At 54.6% G+C, this 20,006-nt stretch overlaps 11 protein-coding genes across 11 annotated transcripts; 10 read left to right on the top strand and 1 right to left on the bottom strand.

The window, feature by feature from the left end:
- Positions 1-62: 62 nt before the first annotated feature.
- P153DRAFT_54743 (alpha/beta-hydrolase) lies at positions 63-1,353 on the top strand. The gene is made up of 3 exons (XM_033673274.1): positions 63-427; positions 480-554; positions 614-1,353. Exons 1-3 carry the CDS (start codon positions 253-255, stop codon positions 1,285-1,287), a joined length of 924 nt encoding a protein of 307 aa, XP_033522139.1. The 5' UTR covers positions 63-252; the 3' UTR covers positions 1,288-1,353.
- Positions 1,354-2,175, top strand: P153DRAFT_54744 (uncharacterized protein). Its single transcript, XM_033673275.1, has 3 exons — positions 1,354-1,405; positions 1,463-1,690; positions 1,974-2,175. Exons 2-3 carry the CDS (start codon positions 1,492-1,494, stop codon positions 2,057-2,059), a joined length of 285 nt encoding a protein of 94 aa, XP_033522138.1. The 5' UTR covers positions 1,354-1,405; positions 1,463-1,491; the 3' UTR covers positions 2,060-2,175.
- P153DRAFT_54726 (uncharacterized protein) lies at positions 2,061-2,927 on the top strand. Its single transcript, XM_033673273.1, has one exon. The coding sequence runs from the start codon at positions 2,372-2,374 to the stop codon at positions 2,819-2,821; it is 450 nt and encodes a 149-aa protein (XP_033522137.1). The 5' UTR covers positions 2,061-2,371; the 3' UTR covers positions 2,822-2,927.
- Positions 2,928-4,059: 1,132 nt separating this feature from the next.
- Positions 4,060-5,665, top strand: P153DRAFT_377275 (alpha/beta-hydrolase; the record flags this gene model as incomplete). The annotated part of the gene is made up of 3 exons (XM_033669724.1): positions 4,060-4,209; positions 4,259-5,611; positions 5,663-5,665. 3 exons carry the CDS (start codon positions 4,060-4,062, stop codon positions 5,663-5,665), a joined length of 1,506 nt encoding a protein of 501 aa, XP_033522136.1.
- A 483-nt stretch (positions 5,666-6,148) lies between these two features.
- On the top strand, positions 6,149-7,336 carry P153DRAFT_265543 (uncharacterized protein; the record flags this gene model as incomplete). Its single annotated transcript, XM_033662864.1, has 1 exon — positions 6,149-7,336. A coding segment is annotated over one exon (1,188 nt), but the record flags the coding sequence as incomplete, so codon positions are not given.
- Positions 7,337-7,679: 343 nt separating this feature from the next.
- P153DRAFT_54625 (uncharacterized protein) lies at positions 7,680-8,300 on the top strand. Its single transcript, XM_033673270.1, has one exon. The coding sequence runs from the start codon at positions 7,765-7,767 to the stop codon at positions 8,146-8,148; it is 384 nt and encodes a 127-aa protein (XP_033522134.1). The 5' UTR covers positions 7,680-7,764; the 3' UTR covers positions 8,149-8,300.
- P153DRAFT_54634 (M6 metalloprotease) lies at positions 8,301-10,668 on the top strand. Its single transcript, XM_033673272.1, has 3 exons — positions 8,301-9,481; positions 9,534-10,048; positions 10,103-10,668. The coding sequence occupies exons 1-3, from the start codon at positions 8,453-8,455 to the stop codon at positions 10,581-10,583; spliced, it is 2,025 nt and encodes a 674-aa protein (XP_033522133.1). The 5' UTR covers positions 8,301-8,452; the 3' UTR covers positions 10,584-10,668.
- Positions 10,669-10,753: 85 nt separating this feature from the next.
- On the bottom strand, positions 10,754-12,105 carry P153DRAFT_387476 (uncharacterized protein; the record flags this gene model as incomplete). Its single annotated transcript, XM_033670654.1, has 3 exons — positions 10,754-11,685; positions 11,735-11,866; positions 11,916-12,105. The coding sequence occupies 3 exons, from the start codon at positions 12,103-12,105 to the stop codon at positions 10,754-10,756; spliced, it is 1,254 nt and encodes a 417-aa protein (XP_033522132.1).
- Positions 12,106-12,171: 66 nt separating this feature from the next.
- P153DRAFT_387475 (uncharacterized protein) lies at positions 12,172-12,693 on the top strand (the record flags this gene model as incomplete). Its single annotated transcript, XM_033670653.1, has 1 exon — positions 12,172-12,693. The coding sequence occupies one exon, from the start codon at positions 12,172-12,174 to the stop codon at positions 12,691-12,693; it is 522 nt and encodes a 173-aa protein (XP_033522131.1).
- Positions 12,694-13,176: 483 nt separating this feature from the next.
- On the top strand, positions 13,177-17,592 carry P153DRAFT_387474 (uncharacterized protein; the record flags this gene model as incomplete). Its single annotated transcript, XM_033670652.1, has 4 exons — positions 13,177-14,119; positions 14,180-15,655; positions 15,707-16,619; positions 16,671-17,592. The coding sequence occupies 4 exons, from the start codon at positions 13,177-13,179 to the stop codon at positions 17,590-17,592; spliced, it is 4,254 nt and encodes a 1,417-aa protein (XP_033522130.1).
- Positions 17,593-18,289: 697 nt separating this feature from the next.
- On the top strand, positions 18,290-19,982 carry P153DRAFT_320188 (uncharacterized protein). Its single transcript, XM_033665110.1, has 3 exons — positions 18,290-18,635; positions 18,684-18,870; positions 18,922-19,982. The coding sequence occupies exons 1-3, from the start codon at positions 18,597-18,599 to the stop codon at positions 19,695-19,697; spliced, it is 1,002 nt and encodes a 333-aa protein (XP_033522129.1). The 5' UTR covers positions 18,290-18,596; the 3' UTR covers positions 19,698-19,982.
- Positions 19,983-20,006: the final 24 nt, after the last annotated feature.

The raw sequence follows: 20,006 nt of genomic DNA, 5'->3' as shown, positions 1-20,006 counted from the left end.
TGCCTACATCTTGAAGCGGGGGCATACGTTGTCAGCTATTCCCGTGCCACAATGACGAGTAATTCTAAGCCTTTGCTATCGCCATTGCATCGGTTTGCATCCTGGACGTTACTGGCGAAATACCCAATGTCCAAAATCCACGACCAGCTGTATGTCTGCGAGACATGGAAAAACACATGTGATGGACGTTGAGGATGAGCTGGTGTTCGCGTTAGTGGCGAAAAGAGCCGTCGCATCTCCCACGCGAATCCGATGCGCAAGGCGCGTCTCGAGATTGCAAATCTCACTTGGCCATATTCTCCCACGACATCACGACGCGCGACGATGGCTTCGAATCTTTACCGTGCGATTGGCGTACCATTCTCGTTCATCAGTGGATTATGGATTCCAGCGACTCTCCTCTGCTGTATCCCGTGGGTGCAAAGACGTGAGTTGATGCTCGAACCCCAACCCTACTGAACAGTATTAACAAACACCAGAGATGCTCTACTTGCACAACATCACCATGTTTCCAGGGAAATGGCTCGATGAACCCGAAAGAGCTGGTTTCCTGAGTACGTTTGATGGGCCACAGCCAATATACGCTATCATAATGGATGCTCACACTCTCAAGAAAACCAGGTCACGCCCTTCCGCGTCATGACTGACGACGGCGAAAGACTGTTTGCGTGGCTTGTCGCACCTCTAGGAGTGTACGCTCGTCATGCTGACGAGTTTATTCAAGAACGACAGGGCGTCGCTAACATGGAGGAGAGACTTGCCTTCAAGCTGCTACGCAATGATCCTGAGGCACGACTTCTCATCTATTTCCATGGGAATGCTGGTACGATAGCCCAAGAACGGAGGACTCTCGAGTATAGATCGTACTCTTCGGGAGCGTCCGACAAGATCTTCGTGCTGGCCTTTGACTACCGGGGGTTCGGAAAGTCCTCAGGCATACCATCAGAGCCAGGTCTACTGAACGATGCAGAAGCGATCGTCAACTGGGCCCTGAAAACATGCAGAATACCGCCAGATCGCATCGTGCTCCTGGGCCATTCGCTGGGGACGGCCGTAGTTGCGGGCACAGCACTTCATTACGCTGATTTGGGGATAGAATTCGCGGGTTTGATACTATGCGCCGGATTCACAAGCGCTGGTAACGCTTTCTCGTCATATACTATTGCCAACTTGTTTCCTGTTCTCGCACCGGTCAAGACCATACCAGCCGTTCAAGCCTGGTTTAGCCGCAAGATGCAGGACACTTGGATGTCCGCCGATCGCTTAGCTGATCTTGCCCGTAAGTGACCCACGGCCTAAATATAAACGGCAAGGACGGAGAGAGTTTCCGCTATTTGTGTTTCGAGGATTCCTAGTGTGGACGTTTGTAATGCTGGGGCTGGGATTGAAAAGACCGGATGGAGCGGTGAGGCTGGTGAGGTTGGTGAGGCTGGCACATTCGCTAATTAGACCCTGCACGTAGGCCGATGCACCAGACTACGATTGGTATTCATGCACGCCGAGGATGATCAGACCATGCCTTGGAACCAGACCGAGGAGTTGTTTAGATCGACACTTGCGGCTGCGACAAAAGCCACCCCAGACGCGTCTCACAGCAACCTCAAAGCCGTTGATCTGGGCGAGGCCGGCAGACACGAAACTTGGGTGTCTGATGCGATTCGTGTCGAGAAACTGGTCGCTAAATATGGAGGTAATTGACCCCTCCCTACCGAGCGTCTTTGAGCGGCTCTTCGCCAATCATTCAGGATGATCTACCATCGGATCTGCCACATCCTAGTGAGTAGGTCTGAAGTTGGTGCATATGCTTCCACGAAATTGCATGCAGCATATCGGTATTCTACGCCTGATGGGAAAGTATCGCATCGTGGAACGGTTCTTGAGGGTGTAGATACCTTGATTTTGCATCTCGATGAGATCATTGCCGCCGCGTGCCCTGACGTTAGTTAGACCGTATCAGGCTAACTGGCCACCAGGTCATAACACTTTCTTAACCTTGGCGCCCATTTCGCTAGCCATCCTCCAACTATTCGGGCTCGCGGCAGAGACGGCGCGCTTGTAGTAGTCTTGTCTTGGACAGTACGTAAACCCCTGACGCCGAACATCGTTGGCACCAAGCCAAGCAAGTCGGGTGCGTCATATGACCCGGAAAAGGTGGTCCGCCTTGGTTTGCGTACAAAGTCCACGTACCTCGCCCTTGTTTGCACTGTTAATAATGGATCCTTTGTAACTATACTCATCCCAGTCCATTCTTATAACGCAGTCGTCTCTCGTGTGTTGTTGATACGTCCATTCACTCGTCACGAAATTATCTCGAAATCGCCACTTTCACCCTCACTTCGCTCCGTCATACCTTCACCAACGTTTCAACAAAATGCCTTCGATTGCCCACCTCCAGAAGCGTGTCGACCTTGAGCAAGGTGGACTCACTGGAACGGCTTGGGCACTCATAATATGCGTCTCTATTGCACCAGCGATAATCCTGCTCGGGACTACCCTTTACCTACTGTTGGTGTACCCCTACGCCAGCCGAAGCTGCTGTTGCGGACGGAAAAAGAACAAGGCAGCCCAGTCAGCGGATATGCTTCAACAGCCGGAAAACAATAACCCGGACAACCTGTGGAACAACTACTCGTACACGATCCCCCAACGACCAGCAACCACACCCAAGGCGGCGGAACCAGGACACTCGACGGAGCTTGGAGGCGGACGATTGACCAAGTCCAGACCTGCGACCGCGAAGCATGACATGAGGATGTCGACGCAGAGCTCGCAGAGCTTCAACACTGTTCAGGGTGTGCATGAACCAAAGCCGTTCGTCTGAGAGGCGCCGAGCCTGCAAGATTTTATTACGTTCAAAATGGGCTTGAGGGTTCCTCTCGCTCCGCATTCCGGCAGCACCCTGCGCTCAAAAGTGTATACGTTGCCTGTGACAGGATCGATTGCCCGTGGTTGGAAGCGCTTCACGGGGTGATCGATCTGCAAAGGTTACGGGGCGCGTCACGGCCCTGTTGGTCGTCTACGAAGAATTACATTGTCAAATTATCGGCCGTGCTAGCCACAACGCCGTGTTCGTCACAACCTGCAGAATCATCAGATTGTAGCAAACATCACCATTGTTGCAGAGGAGCACGGGTATCTTGGAAGCCGGCCGACGGGACGCATTATTTGAAGAGTGTATAGCATGTGGGCAGGTCAGGCAGGGCCAGGCCAACATGTCAGACGCGTGTAAGGATGAGTGGGGTGATACGAAGCCAACGGGTGTACCTATGTTGATCACTTGGTCTACAGGTTCATGTGAAGGGTTTCTCCCTGTATGGTGCTTGGTTTGGCGTTGAAGTATACGAATGATGATAACGCTTAGACGAATGTACGCGTCATGATGGCTTGTTAGTTAGTTAGATGGAAGTAAGGGCGAGATCGATGTCGATAGGTAATACACAATACAGTAAACAAATACTCTGGTTGTAATGGACGTGTTCAAGGCGGCGCAGTGAATGCTGATCGCTCAGTGCCTGACGTTGTGGCTGTTTTGGATGCCGTCAGACAGCACAGCCACGCAATGCATGCTGCCGAAGATGGTACGCCCGGCGAGACGCGTGGTGGATGCGGAGGGCGCGACACGTTTCAAGGGTTGACCTTCAGCGGGCAGAGAAGGCGTGAGACAGGGCAGGTCGGCGGGAAGGCGGTCGTCGGAGGCGGCTCAATTGGAGTGTCCGTGGCGCGTCGTCCGCAGCGGACCGAGTCGGGATGGTCGGGGTTAGGATGGGTCGGTTGGGATAGATGCGTGGCAAGAGGATTGTTCATCCTGGTCGCCATCGCTACGTCAGTACTTGAAGCACCGCAACAGCGCCTCGGGAATCCGCCCTGAGGTGATCTGTCGCACCGCCCACCGCCATCATTCCTCCCCACCATCTTGCGAGGCTGCGCTGGGTGCGCATGCTACGGCTCTACCGACCGACTTCACGCACCATCCAGAAGAGCGTGGGCTTCGGGGGCGCGAGCTACATTGGCCTGAGCCTGAGCACTCCCATCACCGTCGACACCAAGGCCAACAGCACCATGGCAGGCCAGGACGCAGCGAGCGCCGACGGCAAGGAGCGGGGGCAGCAGAGCCCGCTGGCGTCGCAGCGGGCGCGGGAGCAGGGCCAGGCGCAGACGGGGCGCATCGCCAAGTGGTTCCCGCTGAGCGCGTCCGAGGGCTTCAGCCAGGCACGTCCTGCGTGAACAGTGCTACGGCGCACACAGCTGACGTTGGCAGTGGTGGGCCGGTCTCTCGCCCGTCGCGACCGAGCACCGCGTCCTCTCCTTCATCCCGCACCTCGAGCAGACGCCCACACACGGCGAGACGGGGTCCGCCGCCCCCTCGACGGCCGACCACACGACGACCAACGCGGCAAACGATCCGTATGGCCCGCGCCGCTGGAACTCGCAGATGGTCGAGCTGAGCGGCAAGGGGCGCGCCCTCAACGAGTTCTCCGTCGAGCGCGTGGGCGAGGACGTCGAGAACAGCCTCGTCATGCTGCACGGCTACGGCGCCGGCCTGGGCTTCTTCTACCGCAACTTCGAGTCCATCTCGCGCGCCGAGGGCTGGAAGGTCTATGCCCTCGATCTGCTCGGCATGGGCAGGAGCTCGCGTCCGCCCTTCAAGATCCACGCAAAGGACAAGGAGGCCAGCATCTCCGAGGCCGAGAGCTGGTTCGTCGATGCCCTCGAGGAGTGGCGCATCCAGCGCGGCCTGGAGCGCTTCACCCTGCTGGGCCACTCGCTCGGTGGCTACCTCGCAGTGGCGTATGCGCTCAAGTACCCGGGCCATCTCAACAAGCTGATCCTGGCTTCGCCCGTGGGGATACCAGAGGACCCGTATGCTGTCAACGCAGACATGCCCGAGCCGCAGGACTCGACCATGGCCAACGAGTTCACCCAGGACGCTGCAGACACGCGAAACGGCGTTCAGCCCTCTACGGCGGACAACAACAACTTCATGAATCAACGCCAGAAGGGGGACGCCGCCAAAAAGGACGCCAAGCAGCCCCCGAAAAGACGGCTACCCGGCTGGCTGACGTATCTCTGGGAAGCCAACATGATCTCACCATTCACTTTTGTCCGCTGGAGTGGGCCCTTTGGACCTCGCCTCGTCTCAGGGTGGACCTCGCGGCGCTTCTCGCAGTTGCCTGAAGAGGAAGCACAGGCGCTGCACGACTACAGCTACTCGCTCTTCCGCCAAAGAGGGAGCTCAGAGTACGCCCTCGCCTATCTCCTGGCTCCTGGTGCGTTTGCACGCAGCCCACTCATCCGCAGAATACAAGGTGTGGGGCGGCAATGGATCCAGGCACATGATGGGACTACGGTAGACGGCGACACGCCCCCTCACCCCTCTGCGTCAGCCAAGCGAGAAACCGGCTTTCCAATCGTCTTCATGTATGGTGAAAACGACTGGATGGACGTCGAGGGCGGCAAAGCAGCCGCGTGGATCGTCAAGCAGGAGAAGAAACGTCTACTAGCCGACGCATCACCAGAAGAGAGGGAGAGGGACCACGGCGAAGCAAAGGTTGTCATCATCAACAAAGCGGGGCATCACGTCTACCTCGATGGGTGGGAGCAGTTCAATCGTGTCATGCTGGAGGAGATGCAGGATGTCAGGCGACGGGAGAGAGCGGGTCAGTAGACGCTGCGTGGTGGGGAAGTGACGGACTGAGGGTGTATGAGATGGCGTCAAAGGATGGCGAGGGTCTTTAGAGGTGTATACGGTGTTGTTGGTTCCCTGCACGTTTACTACATGTTCTCTTTGGCGAGCGTAATGATTCTTTCGATAGACAATAATCTGCATCTTCTTGTAATTTCTCACCTTCATACTCGGAAATCAGATTCCCCAAATCCTACGCTACTGCATGCCATCACTCGACACGTAGACAAGGGGGAGGGTTGCACAGGTGCACTTGCCTCTCACATGCTAGTTGCTTGCAATGTGGGGTACATGTGGTGGCCAGCGGATCCATGCTTTCACCGCCTCGCAAGCGAGCCGAGCCGTCAGGTGAACAAAGGTACATACCTCTCCCCCCGCCCGCACGCGACACGGGCTTCCCTCGAAGCAAATGGAGAGGCTGAGAAGCGACGACTAATGGCGCCCACACAGTCGCTGGACCAAATCGTCAAAGGCGCCCCGGCGCCGCACACCAACGCATCCGCCGTCGCCGCATCCGCACCCACGTACGCCCATGCACGGCACGACGTCGACACAGACGGCCACTCCCCCGCCCTCAAGGCCCCGCGACGGCCTACGCTCAGCGACCCGACCAGCCTGCTGCCGTCGTCTCCGCCGCAGATCTACCTCAACCTGCTCATCCTCGAAGCGAGCCTGCGCAGCCAGTACCTCACACTCCGCGCGCGCCGGCGGCAGAACTCGTTCGTGCTGACGCTGCTCGCGGTATGGATCGCCTTCTTCTTCTACCTCCTGTGGCTGCGGCCTAGAGACGACGGCAAGGGCATCGGCGGCTCGCAGTACTGGCTGGTCGACATGCTGCAGAAGGTCGGCTTCATCACCGGCGTCGTCACCACGCTGCTGTTCTGGGCAACCGGCCAGTGGGAGAGAGGCGTGCGCTGGCCGCGTCGCTGGGTCGGCGTTGCCAACCGCGGCCTGAGGGGCATGAACGCCAAGATTGTCGTCATCCGCGGCCCGTGGTGGAGAGAGCTCGTCGAGTGGGCGCGCTTCATCGTGCCCTTCTCGGGCGGCCTGTGGGGCGGCGAGCAGGGCGGCAGCTCCTACCACTTCATCAACGTTGCCCAGGAGAAGAGCCACGCCCTCGACGCCCGTGGGGGACGTCCACGCCACAGCATCATCGAAGATGGCAAGGAGTACGCCGAAGAAGACATTGCGCCTGGTGGTGACTACATCAAGCTGCTGCTCCTGCCCAAGCCCTTCACACCCGACTTCAGGCAGAACTGGGAAATGTACCGCACCGAGTACTGGGAGCGCGAGAACGAGCGCCGCGCCGAGCTCAGGATGCGCGTCGGAGCCCGCCGCCGTGAGATTGCACGCGAAGAGGGTGGCCGCCTGTGGTGGACAGGCTGGCGGGGGTGGAAGCGCGCGAGAGGCTTCACGGGGCGGGCAGCAGACGTGGAGAAGAGCGGACATGCCCACGCACACTCCCAGTCCCTCGGCGCTTCCAACTCGCAGCGGAAACGGAGACCTAGCACGCTTCGAGGGAGGGATGCTTCTGGTTCTCACTCGCGCAATTCCTCGCGCAGCCTGACCCCTACACCTGATCTCGCCTCTGCAGAAGGCAGGGAACGGCGGTGGAGTAACAGCAGCACTGCGCCCACAACACGCTCTAGTTCTCAACGCCAATCCATCACCCAAGGCAATGCGCAGTCCGCTCGTCAGCCGCCTGTCCGACCCACCATGACGCCATCACGATCGAGTACACCGAGTGAAGGCAATATGCAATGGCAGAGCAAGAGGGCCAGCATGCTCAGCACGGCCGAGAGTATGAGTGATCTCGACGACGCAGACATATATGAAGCAGCTGCGGATCGGGCGAGTATAGCACCGCTCTCCAGGCCACAGAGGAGTGGTGGGCGGGCGCCGAGTGCGTAGGCATGGTTGTTGTTATTCGTCGTTTTACACGGTTTTCTTCTGATGTATTTATGATACCCTGTTGATATATGGGTGGTGCGTTGGGAGGGTCTGGGAGCAAAAAACGTTGTTATGATTAAGATGTGTATGGACATGATATTTAGTATTACCGTCAGGGCAACTAGGTTGTCATGGAAGTTCGCAATGTAATTCTAATGACACTTTCTACCACTACTGCAAGTACCGTCTCCACCAAGCCAACATTAGCAGTTCTTTCTTTCTCAAGATACAAAGACTCCCTGTCGCGCAAAGATCAGCAAATGAGGAAATATTGTCATCTCCAATCTCGCCGAAATCTATTGTCAAGCTCGAACCCTGCAGATACGTTCACGCTACCAACGCCAAAAGCTTCACCTCGGGTGCACAACATCATCGTCATTCCACCCACGGCGTCTTCCAACCGGCTTACCCTCGTCTTCGGTTTACCAGCCTCCACAACTTTACGCATCGTTGCTGGATACAGCAGGTCGCTGCAGATAGCGTTGCCATTGCCAAGCTGCAAGCTAACGAGATGAGGCAGCCCAATATGCCTTCCCCATGTCTTGGATGCCAATCTTACGTAGCAATGCCATTGCGGATGCAGACGGAGCTCCCAGGCGATGGTATCTTTGGTATTGCCGTGCCGTGAAACGGTGATCCGAACAGATACGATGGGCGTATTTGTAGATAGGTCTGCGCATTGCGCTTGTCTCTTTCATCTTTGTTTTTTTGCAGCTTCATTCTTTCCTCCGTTCACTTTCGCAGCGCTCAATCTCGATTTGAGACCGTCATTGTACTGCCTTTGTACATTGAGTCTCAAAAAAGAGGTAGATCGCGAGTATGGCTCGCTCAACGGCCTCCATGGCCGTCCTGGCGAATGCAATGTTCAACATCGCATCCGCCGTCCCAGCGGCGCATCCAAGATCTTTTCGTTCACCAGACCCGTTTACGCCCATAGACGCACAGAATTGGGTAAATCCAGACAACATGACTTGGGATGACTTTGTCGCGCCTCCAAGCACAAGCTGGAGCGACCCAGCACGCAAAGGAAGAGACCGGAACTTCAACATCGCCATGGTGACTATAGACTATCCGGACTCTCCCTTTGTAGTCACCCTTCCGGCGAACTCTGATATCTTTGGTAACCCGCAGCCGCTTGCCTCGGGACTGAAGAGGGAAGATGTGCCGAAGTTCTACAAGGATTTGCTCAATACGCCGAATGATCTGAACGAAGGCCATACGCTTCATGAGTACTGGATGGGTGATTCGTTCGGAAAATATGGTGTCGACCTTACTGTCTTTGGACCATATCGAATGCCGTCCCGCACCTACCAGTATGGAGTCGACGACGAAGAGGGGGGCTTCAACGAAGGCGCCTGTCCAGAGGGACCACCTTGCTCGGTGGACCTTCGAACAGACGCTCTTGGTGCCTGGCGTGCGGATGTGGGCAACGCCACAGCAGACTTGTTTGAGCTGGCTTTTATCCTCTCAGCCGGTCAAGACGAGTCGTCAACATGGCAAGAGTTTGGAGAAATGAAGTTTCTCACCAAAGAGGATATCCCAGATGAGTTTGGCCCGCCGGCGAACAGCTCCCTACCCAACTGGGCGGAAACACGATATGTTAACTGGACGTCTTGGGCGGCGGCTTCAACTATCTGGCCCAACGCAGGCGGAGGCTCGTCGACACAGGGTGAATCAAGTGGCATGGCTACGTTTGCTCACGAACTGTCCCATCTTCTTGGAATCGGTGACAACTACAACAACCCGTACAGCGTGCCTCCGCGTCGTGCGTACACAGGTCCCTTCAGCATGCTCGATCGCGGCTCCTTCAACGGTCCGGGTGGTCCTCACACAAGGTGGCAGATTCCGGTAAGTAATTGTACAATCTAAACTCAAGTACAAAACTAATCCATGAACTCAGCCCGTACAAGGCGCTTCCATGGGCTCACTTCACACCATGCGCGACAAGCACCAAATAGCGCTCATCGACAACACGCCCATCCTCCAGATCTCCCGCGCCGGACTTGCTATATCCGGGCCTGTCATCGCCGAGATAACAGCAAGATCCGTCGACCCCGGCACCGGGCTCATGGGCTTCAACGTGACATTCGGCACCGAAGGCGACTTGTCCCCTGCATGCAACACGTCCACCGACGCCCTGTGCGACGGCGGCGCCTACGACAACTACAACATGGAGGTTGTAGACCGCATGGGCGCCGACTCCTTCTGCCCCGACTCCGGCGTCATGATCAGCAAGACGCGCAACAGTGATCGCCGACAGCCATTCCAGTGGGTGATTGACGCGAACCCTCAGGACGCACATGTCGTTGACTTCTACCTGCCCAACGGCACAGCGAGGTACTGGAGCATCGGCGACTACAGACAGCTAGTCGACGCGCTGTTCCACGCTGGCACCAACTCCGGGAGCGAGTTTGAGTAAGTCATACACATCCCGTACCCTTATAAGAAAAACTACTAACGTCACTTCAGACACATCGACGCACCTAACGGTCTACACCTCTATGTGCTAGACATCACCCGCGACGCCGCCGGCATCCTCAAATACACAGTCGGTGTGCGCTCCACGCGAGGCACTTCCGCAGCCAAACACGGCGTCAAGCTCTCCGACGCCCACGTCGAATCCGCCTCCCACACAGCCAGCTACTGCACCTTTGCGCTGAAGAACACGGGCAAAGCTCCCTCGTCCAACAGCACGGCCCACCCGCAAGATCTCACCGCCTACCTCGGCTCGGATATCTACCGTCTGGAGGCTGAGATCAAGGATGGTAAGGGGTGGAAGGTTGCGGTGCCGAATGCGCTGGCCTATGCCAAGGCTGGAGAGACGACGAGTGTTAGGGTTGCGGTTGGGGCTGGGGTGGGGGCGAGCGAGAAGGTTACGGTTAGGTTGACGGCGACGAGTGAGAGTGATCCGTCGGTTAAAGAGAGCAAGACTTGTAAGGTTAAGTTGTGAAGGTTGGGGGACCTTCAACTAGACTAGACAAGTATTGAGAGATCGGTATTCGTAACTCTAGACTCTATGTATCCGTGTATATGCCGTCTTATCATTCGTGTATGCCATGTATCTTCACAAAACACTTTTTCAAATCAATCCTATCTCGTTTTATTTTTCACGCAGCATTCCTACACGGCAGCACTGAGAGCTCTTTTCAAAAAGTCGCCCAGTCGTCCAATCAACGGATACCGCCCACTGCTGAAGCCGCCATTCCTGCCGAGCCACAACGCATACGCACCTACGACAATGGCGAGACCAACAGCTCCGTATCGGCGGTAGTACCAAAGGCGCACCTCGATGTACTTTTTGGCATACTTTGCTCGATCGAGTGCTCGTTTCAGGGCCTTTTGTCTTTCAAGATCGATCTCTTGCTGTGCAAAGTATCTCTCTCCATCTTTCAGCGTGAGGCGATGCAGGTCATGGGTTGTGGCTGAAGTCTTGAGGACGCTCGAGGATGAAATCTTCCACCATTCCCAGCTGTGTAGTATTGCCGGTGGGAAATGGTCGTACAGCTCGACCGTCCGAGCGAGGTGGAACTCTACATCGAAGGGCTGTGGCAGTCTGCCCAAGACGGCGTACATTATATCCTCGTCCTCCTTGTCGATCTCGAGCAGCTCTTCTCGTCTTGAGAGTACCACAGCGGCGAAGAGATAGACGGGCATTACTGCATGACGTGCCAGAAAGAAGTCGAACAACCTCGCGATGTCGTTGTAGTCCTGGATGTTGTGCGCAAACATGGTGATGGTGCCGGCGAGGGCGAACGAGGCATTGCCTTCTGGGAGGTGGTCGTACAGGATTGGATCGGCAGCGCGTAGGATGGGACGGAGCAGTTCGAGCTGGGAGAGGGCGGGCTCAAGTGACGAGAGCATAAAGTCGCGGATGCGGAGAAGGCTGAGGCGGGCAGCAGCAGCGGGGGCTTCTTGGGCGCCGAGGACGAGCAGCAGGACCTGGACGATGTCATGGTAGCCCTGGAAGTAGCACAGCACTGGGTGTCTGCGGAGCACCTCGACAATGACGTCGGACAGTTCTTCTTTCCGGCGGTCGAGCTGCTTCTCTGACTCTGCGGGGCGTTAGTCGGCTAGAAGGTGAACATGTGTGGAGGCATGTACCGTTTCTGGGGTAGTAGACAAAGGCGCGGGCTACGTCCAGGCCAACCTGGTGCTCGTCCCTGTGCTCAGGCAGCTTTTCCCATGGCGCCTGGTCCGCCGAGTGTTCCTCCGAGCATCCAAGCAAGAGAGGCCCTGGGTGCATTAGTCGTCGGCGAGGAAAGCCAGTGGCGCTGGGCCGTACATGCTGTGCGCCGCAAGCTGTCGCTGACCAGGCCGTGCGTGCTCGTCGCCAGATGGACCAGGGCGTCGAGGTCGCGACTGGCACAGGCAGCGCGGATCAGAGTCTCCTTCTTCCCCTCGGCGTGCGGCGTGCCTGGACGCGATGGCAGGCTGCCAGAGCTCACGGAGCGGGAGGATGTGGGTGAGGTCATGGCTGTGGCGGCATCTCGGGGTCAGACAGACGGGAGAAGCTGCTCCTGGCAGTCGGCGGCCTCTAAATGCTGCGGGGTGCACGGGGGGAATCTGTGTCAGAAAAAGAGCAGTATCTGCTGCTACATGGTGGTGTGCATGCTTGTCGCGAATCTACACCAAGACCGCGACTTGCTCTCCTCGGCTGCGGCGCTTGGCACCGTCAGCAATCCGCGCTGACGGTGAATGTCCCTCAACGGTGGATGTGCCTCGACTTCACCGTCGGGGACATCCGCTTCAGGGCTGCACCGACACCGCTCGACACCCGCTGCTTTGGTTCCGCCGCTCTTTACGGCGCCCTCGACAGCATCCCGGTGCCGCGACCTTGCCAACCTGCACCGCTTGTGCACGCCCAAGTCACTCTGCTCCACCGCAGGGCCAGGTACGACCAACGAGAAGCACACGTCAGGTGCTTCCTCGATTCTGCTTTTGTTTCTTTTTGTGGCATCGCCCTTCGGCCCTCCAGCCCATCCAATGCCACACCCTGGTTGTTTGCAATAGTGCACGATCTCAGATCGCCTCACGACATCGACCACGCGCATATGCCCTAGCACCACCACCTATCAAACCAAATCACTCGTCAAGACGTCGGATGGCTGCATCTGGTCGTAATAACCCAAACTCGTTGTAGCAACTAACTGCCACGGTTGCAGCTGGACTGTTGAAAAAGTCTCAGTGGCCATTTCCTTCCGCTCTCCACTATCCACTCATCAGTCCTCTTCCAATACATCCCTGGTACGGGATGTTGTGCAAGCCGTTTCGTTGGGCCAATTAACACCTCATGATACTACAGAAAATATTCGCCCCGTCGTCATCCGTCTGACCAGTCTTGCCTGTTCAATCAGGCACAAACATGTCAAACATCTCCTCTCTCACTATACCCTCGTCTTTCCCATCCCCACCGGTTTGAGCCAGTGCTGGGCGCTCCAGCGTATCCTCCCCTTGTAGCCTAGTTCGATCGGCATCTATCCACTGTCCACGGGCCCGTGGTGCGAGCGATACCCCAAACAGATCTTTCCATTCTAATCCCCACCATGAACCATCAAGTCCAGGGTCTTGTCCTTGTCAACAACGAGTGGGTTTCGAGACCAATGGATATTTACCAGATCATGGCACGAGCCCAGCAAGATGACACTGAAATGCGGGAGCCTGATTGCAAGCCGGCAAGCCGTGTTCCCGAGTTCGGGATCCTCTCAAGAACACTGCTTGCGAGCCCTCTCTTCAAGTCCATCCTACCCGCCAACATTCGGCACAAATACTCAAATGACATTGTCCTTGTGGGTGAGGACTCGGTGCATCTCAAGGAGATCCGTGACTATGGTCATCTCCGCCATGTTGCCACCAAATCAGACTTCAAGGGTCGCATCCTGGCCGCGAGGGTATTTGGTGACCCTCGCCAGGTTCGCAGTAACAAGAGCGTCGGCAGTCCATTGCCCAAAAAGCAGATTCCATACAGAGCCAGAAGATCTACAACCAGCGACGAAGAATACGAGCTTCCTCCCGAGGTCATTGTACTAACTCTGACATCGAGGACACTGATGTTTCTGTGGGCTCAGAGTAACCCAACAGGCACTGTTACCTTCAGTCGTAAAACTGTCAAGCTCCCCGCTGGAGCTACGCGCTTTGACCGCTTGGGTACTTTCCTCGCTGTAGATCCCAAACGTCGAGCAATAGCAGTGGCTGCCCAAGAAGGTCGTTTCATGTTGTACAAGACAAAATCTATGGAGACATGGCGGAAGGAGGTACGAGAAGGCTTTGATACAATACCCATCGTGGACGAGCGCATCATATCCATCCAGGGACATATCATGCACATGGAATTCTTGTCATCTGGCAATGGACAAGACGACTTCCATGTAGTTCTTCTGTTCATTGTTGTACATCAAGGAAAGACAAAAATCACCTGTTTTGACTGGGATTGCAGATACGATCTGAGCAGAGCAGCCGCTCGGGCAGAACGAGTTTTGGTGGATTTTGGTATGTGAGGAACACTTGATCCTCGAAGCTTAGCTTCATGGCATAGACTAATCATCTCAGAGGACCAAAACCCTTCTTTACTCATTCCACTCAGCCGTAGTCCCGACTTCTTACTCATTTTTGATACGCACATTGCCGTCTACAAAGACGTGCTATCTGGCGTCCCTCGGCGTACGGTAGCGCCTATCCCAGCTCACATACTCCCACCCATCCGACCTGGGGATAGCAAATGTAGGCCACGATGGGTACAGTGGGATAGAGCACCTCGCAATCCAGAGTTTCCAAAAGAAGTCTTCTACATCGCACGGGAAGACGGACGTATCATGTATGCGGAGCGAGGCCCAGCCGGATCTGTGGACGTCAACGATGCAGGCGATTGGCCATATCGTATTGATATTGCATTTGCATGTCTCAGCGTGGACAACTCTGAATTCTCCCAATCCTATCCTGACGTTCTAATCGCAGGAGGGGCTGGAAGTGATGGACTTATGTGCAAACTCGGAGCATGGCCAACAGAATACTCGTATGGCTCCCAATACCCAGGGACAAATCAGTTCGACTATATTCAGTCGATACCGAGTTGGGCACCATTCACCGATCTCTGCGTCACTAGACTCCCTGGTCTACGAGCTCCCGATGAACGAGAACGTTCTGCTATTTTCGTTACCCATGGAAATACTCCTCATGGAGAACTCTCCGAGCTAAGGCATGGTCTCCAAGCTCTTGTGGATGATTGCTTTGGTGGAATGAATGGCTGTACTGGCCTACGCATAGTTGATTATGGCAGCCAAAAGGTCCAGGCAGAAGGCAGAGGTGTGAGACAGCACTACGTATGCTTTGCCATCACACTTCCACTGGAAACGCTGTTGATCCGTCTCGTTCGCACTCAACCGGAGAGTCGTGGCGACTTCTCCGGAGCATGGGAAGGCGGCATCTGGGATAAGTTTCAGATACCTTCTGGCGATGAACCAATCGAAGACGGTTTTATGCGAGACGAGGAGACCATCTCTGCATGTCCCTGGTCTGATCAACACGCTATTCAAATCACGCGAAAGGAGATCAGGACACTTCGGCGGCCACTTTTGCGCCAGACGGACTCGATTTGTGTTGAAACCCCTCTACTCATAGCCGCTTCTAAACCAGGGTTTCCTTTCGTCGCAATCGCGTTCCGGGAAAGCAGTAATACGTACCTGGAAATCATACAGATCGCACATGATGGAACTTTTAACAGAGTGTCGCGGGGGGAGTTTCGTCACCGGCTGCCTTCCGATCCTACATGTATAGAACTCCTTGATGTAGAAGGCACTCCATACGTGTTTGTCAGCACTTTCGATTCAGGAATCTATTTATTGCAGATAGGGCAATCAGGCACTACTTCTTTAGTACTGGAAGAATCTTTGAAAGACGTCGCGATCGATGAGCCTCACAAGTTATGTGAGAGTGCTGTGCTCCTGAGTTCGAGGCAACAGCAAGTTTTGGTTTGTGCTACACGCGATGGTTGTCTTTTGAGTGCCGCTCTCACCAAAACGGACAACAGTAAGTACAAACATCCCACAGGTAAATAGAGACGTAATTGATTTGGAATAGACTTTTCACGTCTGTCTTGGAACCTCGTCAAGATGGGCACCACGCCGGCTAGGACAATGCCCAGTTACACTGACGCCTCTGCTGCCTTCGTAGCATGTGGGGCGGACTTTTGCCGAGTGCGCTGCTCCCTGAGCGATGTGTCCGTACTAGATGTCGACTCCATATGGTTTTCTGGCCGCATCAATCAAGAAAATTTGCAGTCTGCGGTTACGGCAATGTGTCAACTTCCCTTCATCAGAAACTTGGATGCTCTGGGTAGGAATCTGGGAGGATTCCTTTTTGCAGTTGCCGGAGATCAACTCCTCTTCTCCCAGCTTGAATCCGATGTCAGGTGGGGAACTGACGATGTTCCAATGCCGCCCCAGGCTGACTCCAAGGCTATTCCAAGAAAGGTTCTCATGAGAGCCAAGCCCACAAATGTCATACACATGCAAAGCAAGCCCAGAATGGTAATCTCGACGATGGAAGCGAAAGAGGAACGGGCTCCACCAGACGGCTACAGAGTACTCCATTCAACTCTCAAGCTACTCCAGGTGTGTGATGACAAGCCTCTCGAAGACCCTGAAATCAAGCAAGAAGACACGGACGAACCTACGGACCGACTGGTTGTGGCTCAATATCGTCTGAAGCATGCCGAGAGGGTGTACTCCATTGTCGAGTGGCCGTTCAAGAACAACCAGGGTAAACCATACACCTTCATCATCGTGGGCACCGGAATCACTGTGGGTACAGGGAAAGAAACCGGTAGAAGATTGATCTTCAATGTAGGCAGTCGCGGGTCTAAGCTGCAGCTCAAAAAAGAATCGACCTATGAGCATCCAGTGTACTGTGTCACCATGTTCGATAACAGAGCTACCGTTAGTGTCATCGGCAAGACATTGTCGTTCGACGAGTTCGACGCCGAAACTGGGAGGTGAGTGATTAACACTATGCTCATACTGTTCATCTGACTGATAGTCTACAGATGGCTCAAACGTGGAACGAAAGAACTTCCGTCACCTGGGATACACATCACTATATCTCCTTCCTTTGTCTATGTCTCCACGCTCCAGCACTCACACTTGTGCTATTCGGTCACGAACAGGGACAGTGAAGGCAACGTCGTCTTCGAGCAAGTCTTCACTGACAGTCGTGAACGCTGGTGTGCGCATCATCTCGTAATTAATGTGGATAATCAAGAGGATGAGAGTGGACGGGATACGGTTGTATTGCTTACCGACAGAAAAAGCGCCTCAATTTCTGGTCTCCATCATCCTCCCGACCGAACATACAAAAACGCCGCAGATACCGTCTTTGAAGCTTGCCTCCCACGGACAGTAGTTCGACTACAACGCGGCAACGTTCGCCCACCATGGCGTCGGCCTTGCAATCTCGGCACGTCTACCCACATCAGCGGTATCCTCGCGGACGACATCATTGGTGCCTGCTCCGACGGGACAATCTACACTTTCTCTATACTCTCCAAGTCCGCTTGTCATATCCTTCGGTTTGTGCAAAACCTTATAGAAACGAAACAAACCCGCGATCCCGCCAGTCAATTCACTGTCGTCAAACCTCGCAGTGGCGATATTTTCGACGTCCTTATGAATGGTGCTGATGGGCCACAAGACGGGAAGATCAGGGCAAGGGATGTCGATCCACAGTATCAGGAAAGAGGGCTTGCTGCACCGAGAAGCAGGCACATTGATGGGGATCTCCTAGTCAGGTTTATGGCTGAAGGGGGCGACCTGCAAACCTTGCTGTATCATGATACAGAGAAGGATATTGAGAGTTTGTTTGGAGATCTCGCAGGAGCGGTGAAGAAGGAGTGGCGGTTTGAGGAGAGGGAGCAGGTAGTGGAGGGTGTGAGACGGTGGTTGGGGGAGGTACTGATGCCTGTTCTTTGAGAGACTAAGAAATGTCAGTTTGGTGAAAATGTCAAGGGAGCATGAAACATGAGGTTGATAGAACCTTGGATCGGTAGGTGGGAATGTGTTCTTTGTTACATGCATGCATCTGGAATACATGGCGCAGGAGCAAGGGATTCGAAACAACGATTTTACGACAACAATCACAAGACTTGACGTACGGAGCGTCTATACACGCAACTTGTTTTTCACTTCACACTCATGTTAGATGCTACAAATATGTATATGGTATTGACCAAAGTGGACTCGCTATATACAAAGAGTTGGCGGACATAGTGTGCAACAATCAGGCCTACGAAGATAAGACGCCGAAGTTGAGATACAAGGCAAGGAACGTCCGTACATGTAGAATCCTGCGAGACGCGAATAATGCGCCAGCTGAAGGAACTCTTGTGCTGAATGCGAGAAGCGAGATTGGCATCTAAGCAAGTGACACTACCATGCCGCCACGTTTACGCAAACTAAGAAGACAGCTGTAGGCTTAGACAGAGATGGTAAAGTCCCTTTCTGGTTGTCCCGAAACTGCGTTCTGTTGTTTCAATTCTATGTCGGCTGTATCCCACCATCTCGCTCTTTCCGGCTTTTCGCTTAGCGCGAGACACCGAGATACCAATACACACAAAACCGAATGCCGAAGGCGCGTGCCAAAGGTCTGACATTGTGCGAACAGGTTGCTCATCACACTCTAGTTCGTTGGAGCCTGATGGTCTGGAAGACTTTAGCGCAAGCCACAACGGCCATCGCCTCCCGTCCACGTCCGATCCGACGCGAAGGACAATCTGGGGATATCGTGATAAATTAGGGGCGTCCTCCTTACGAAGGCTGTTGTTCCAAGACCGTCAGACTACTCTACTACCACAACAAGCAGGAGTTCCTATCGCATAACGACCAAACACTTCACTTCTCCCGCACAACAAAAGCTGTGCAGCTGGCGATTGTTTGTGCATGCGCAAACAGTTGAGAAGTTGCAATCTGTATCCATCATGGCCTCCCAGGGTGTCAACGCGGGTGCTGGTACAGGAGTATGATCTGGTATCTTTGGTTTAAATGACCTGTCTAACACATAGCAGCAAACATCCTCAGCCCCATACCTTCCAACAACATGGGCGCTTGGCGGCTTGAACAAACGACACATCGATCTTCCAATAACATGCATTCTATTGGTGTGCTACATTGGCTCCGCCGTAACACACATGACCATTTTGCAGTTGAACCGGAAACGAGGCCACAAGTTCCTCTTCAACGGCGCTCTATTCGGTATGGCCCTCCCAAACATGAGGCTCAACACATACTAACAGGCCATACCAGGTTTCAGCATGTCTCGAATAGTCACATGCACCCTCCGCATAGCGAGCATATGCATCCCGCGCAATGCTCGACTCGGCATCGCAGCAGCTATCTTCATCGCAGCCGGTGTCCTCATCATCTTCATCATAAACGTCATGTGGTCCATACGCATCGTCCGCTCTCTGCATCCACACTTTGGCTGGCATCCCGCCGTCGGCATCGCCATGAAAGTGTTGTACGTAACGATAGGTCTTACACTCGCCGCAGTCATCGTCGCAACAGTCCAGAGCTTCTACACGCTAGACACGTCCATCAGGCATGTCGACCGTAGCTTGCAGCTCTACGGCCAGACGTTCTTGGCCGTCGTCAGCTGCGCCCCGATCATCATACTGGCCATAGCATTTGCCATCCCACGGCGCAGTGCACCGGAGAAGTTTGGCGCCGGGCGCCTGCGCACCAAGGTCATCGTCTTGCTTGTAGGTACGACACTTGTGTCGATGGGTGCCTGGTACCGCTGCGGAACATCCTGGCAAACTCCCGTTCCACGAACACAACCGATGCCCGTGTACTTCCACAAAGCGGCATTCTACTGCTTCATTTTCGTCAACGAGATCTTGACGTCGTACCTTTACGCTATTATGCGCGTTGATCTACGGTTCTGGATTCCCAACGGTGCGAAGGGTCCGGGTGATTACGAGTCGTGTTCGAGCGTTGCGGCAGTGGGTAGTTTGAGTGGCAGCAATGAGGAGGCTGCGCTTGAGAAGGAGGGCCAGGGAGTGAACGCTCAAGAAGTGTGAGGGTGTGGAGAAGTATGATGTCCCGGTGTGGGGACTTTCTGCATTGTTTTCTTCTGTTGCTTTCTATACCCCTTTGCCAATATCTTTTTTAGATTTCCGTTCGGGTTTCTTCTACGTTGGCCGTTCAGGTACAACCTTACGATCAAAAGTCGTGTCGATAGTTTAGTGTTTTGCATGTCTAGAGCGAGTTTTAGTGATACCATGGTATGGCGTAATTTAATGGATTTACATTTCCATGAAGAGTCTTTTGTATTCTGATATCTATCTGCATAAGTGTCACTTAGCAGCAATTTGAAACAATTGGTTCGA

The sequence above is a fragment of the Dothidotthia symphoricarpi genome, assembly GCF_010015815.1.
Source record: "Dothidotthia symphoricarpi CBS 119687 unplaced genomic scaffold P153scaffold_14, whole genome shotgun sequence".
NCBI classification, from domain to species: domain Eukaryota; kingdom Fungi; phylum Ascomycota; class Dothideomycetes; order Pleosporales; family Dothidotthiaceae; genus Dothidotthia; species Dothidotthia symphoricarpi.
The sequence above is the reverse complement of the archived record's forward strand: the minus strand, read 5'-3'. Positions and strand labels throughout refer to the sequence as shown.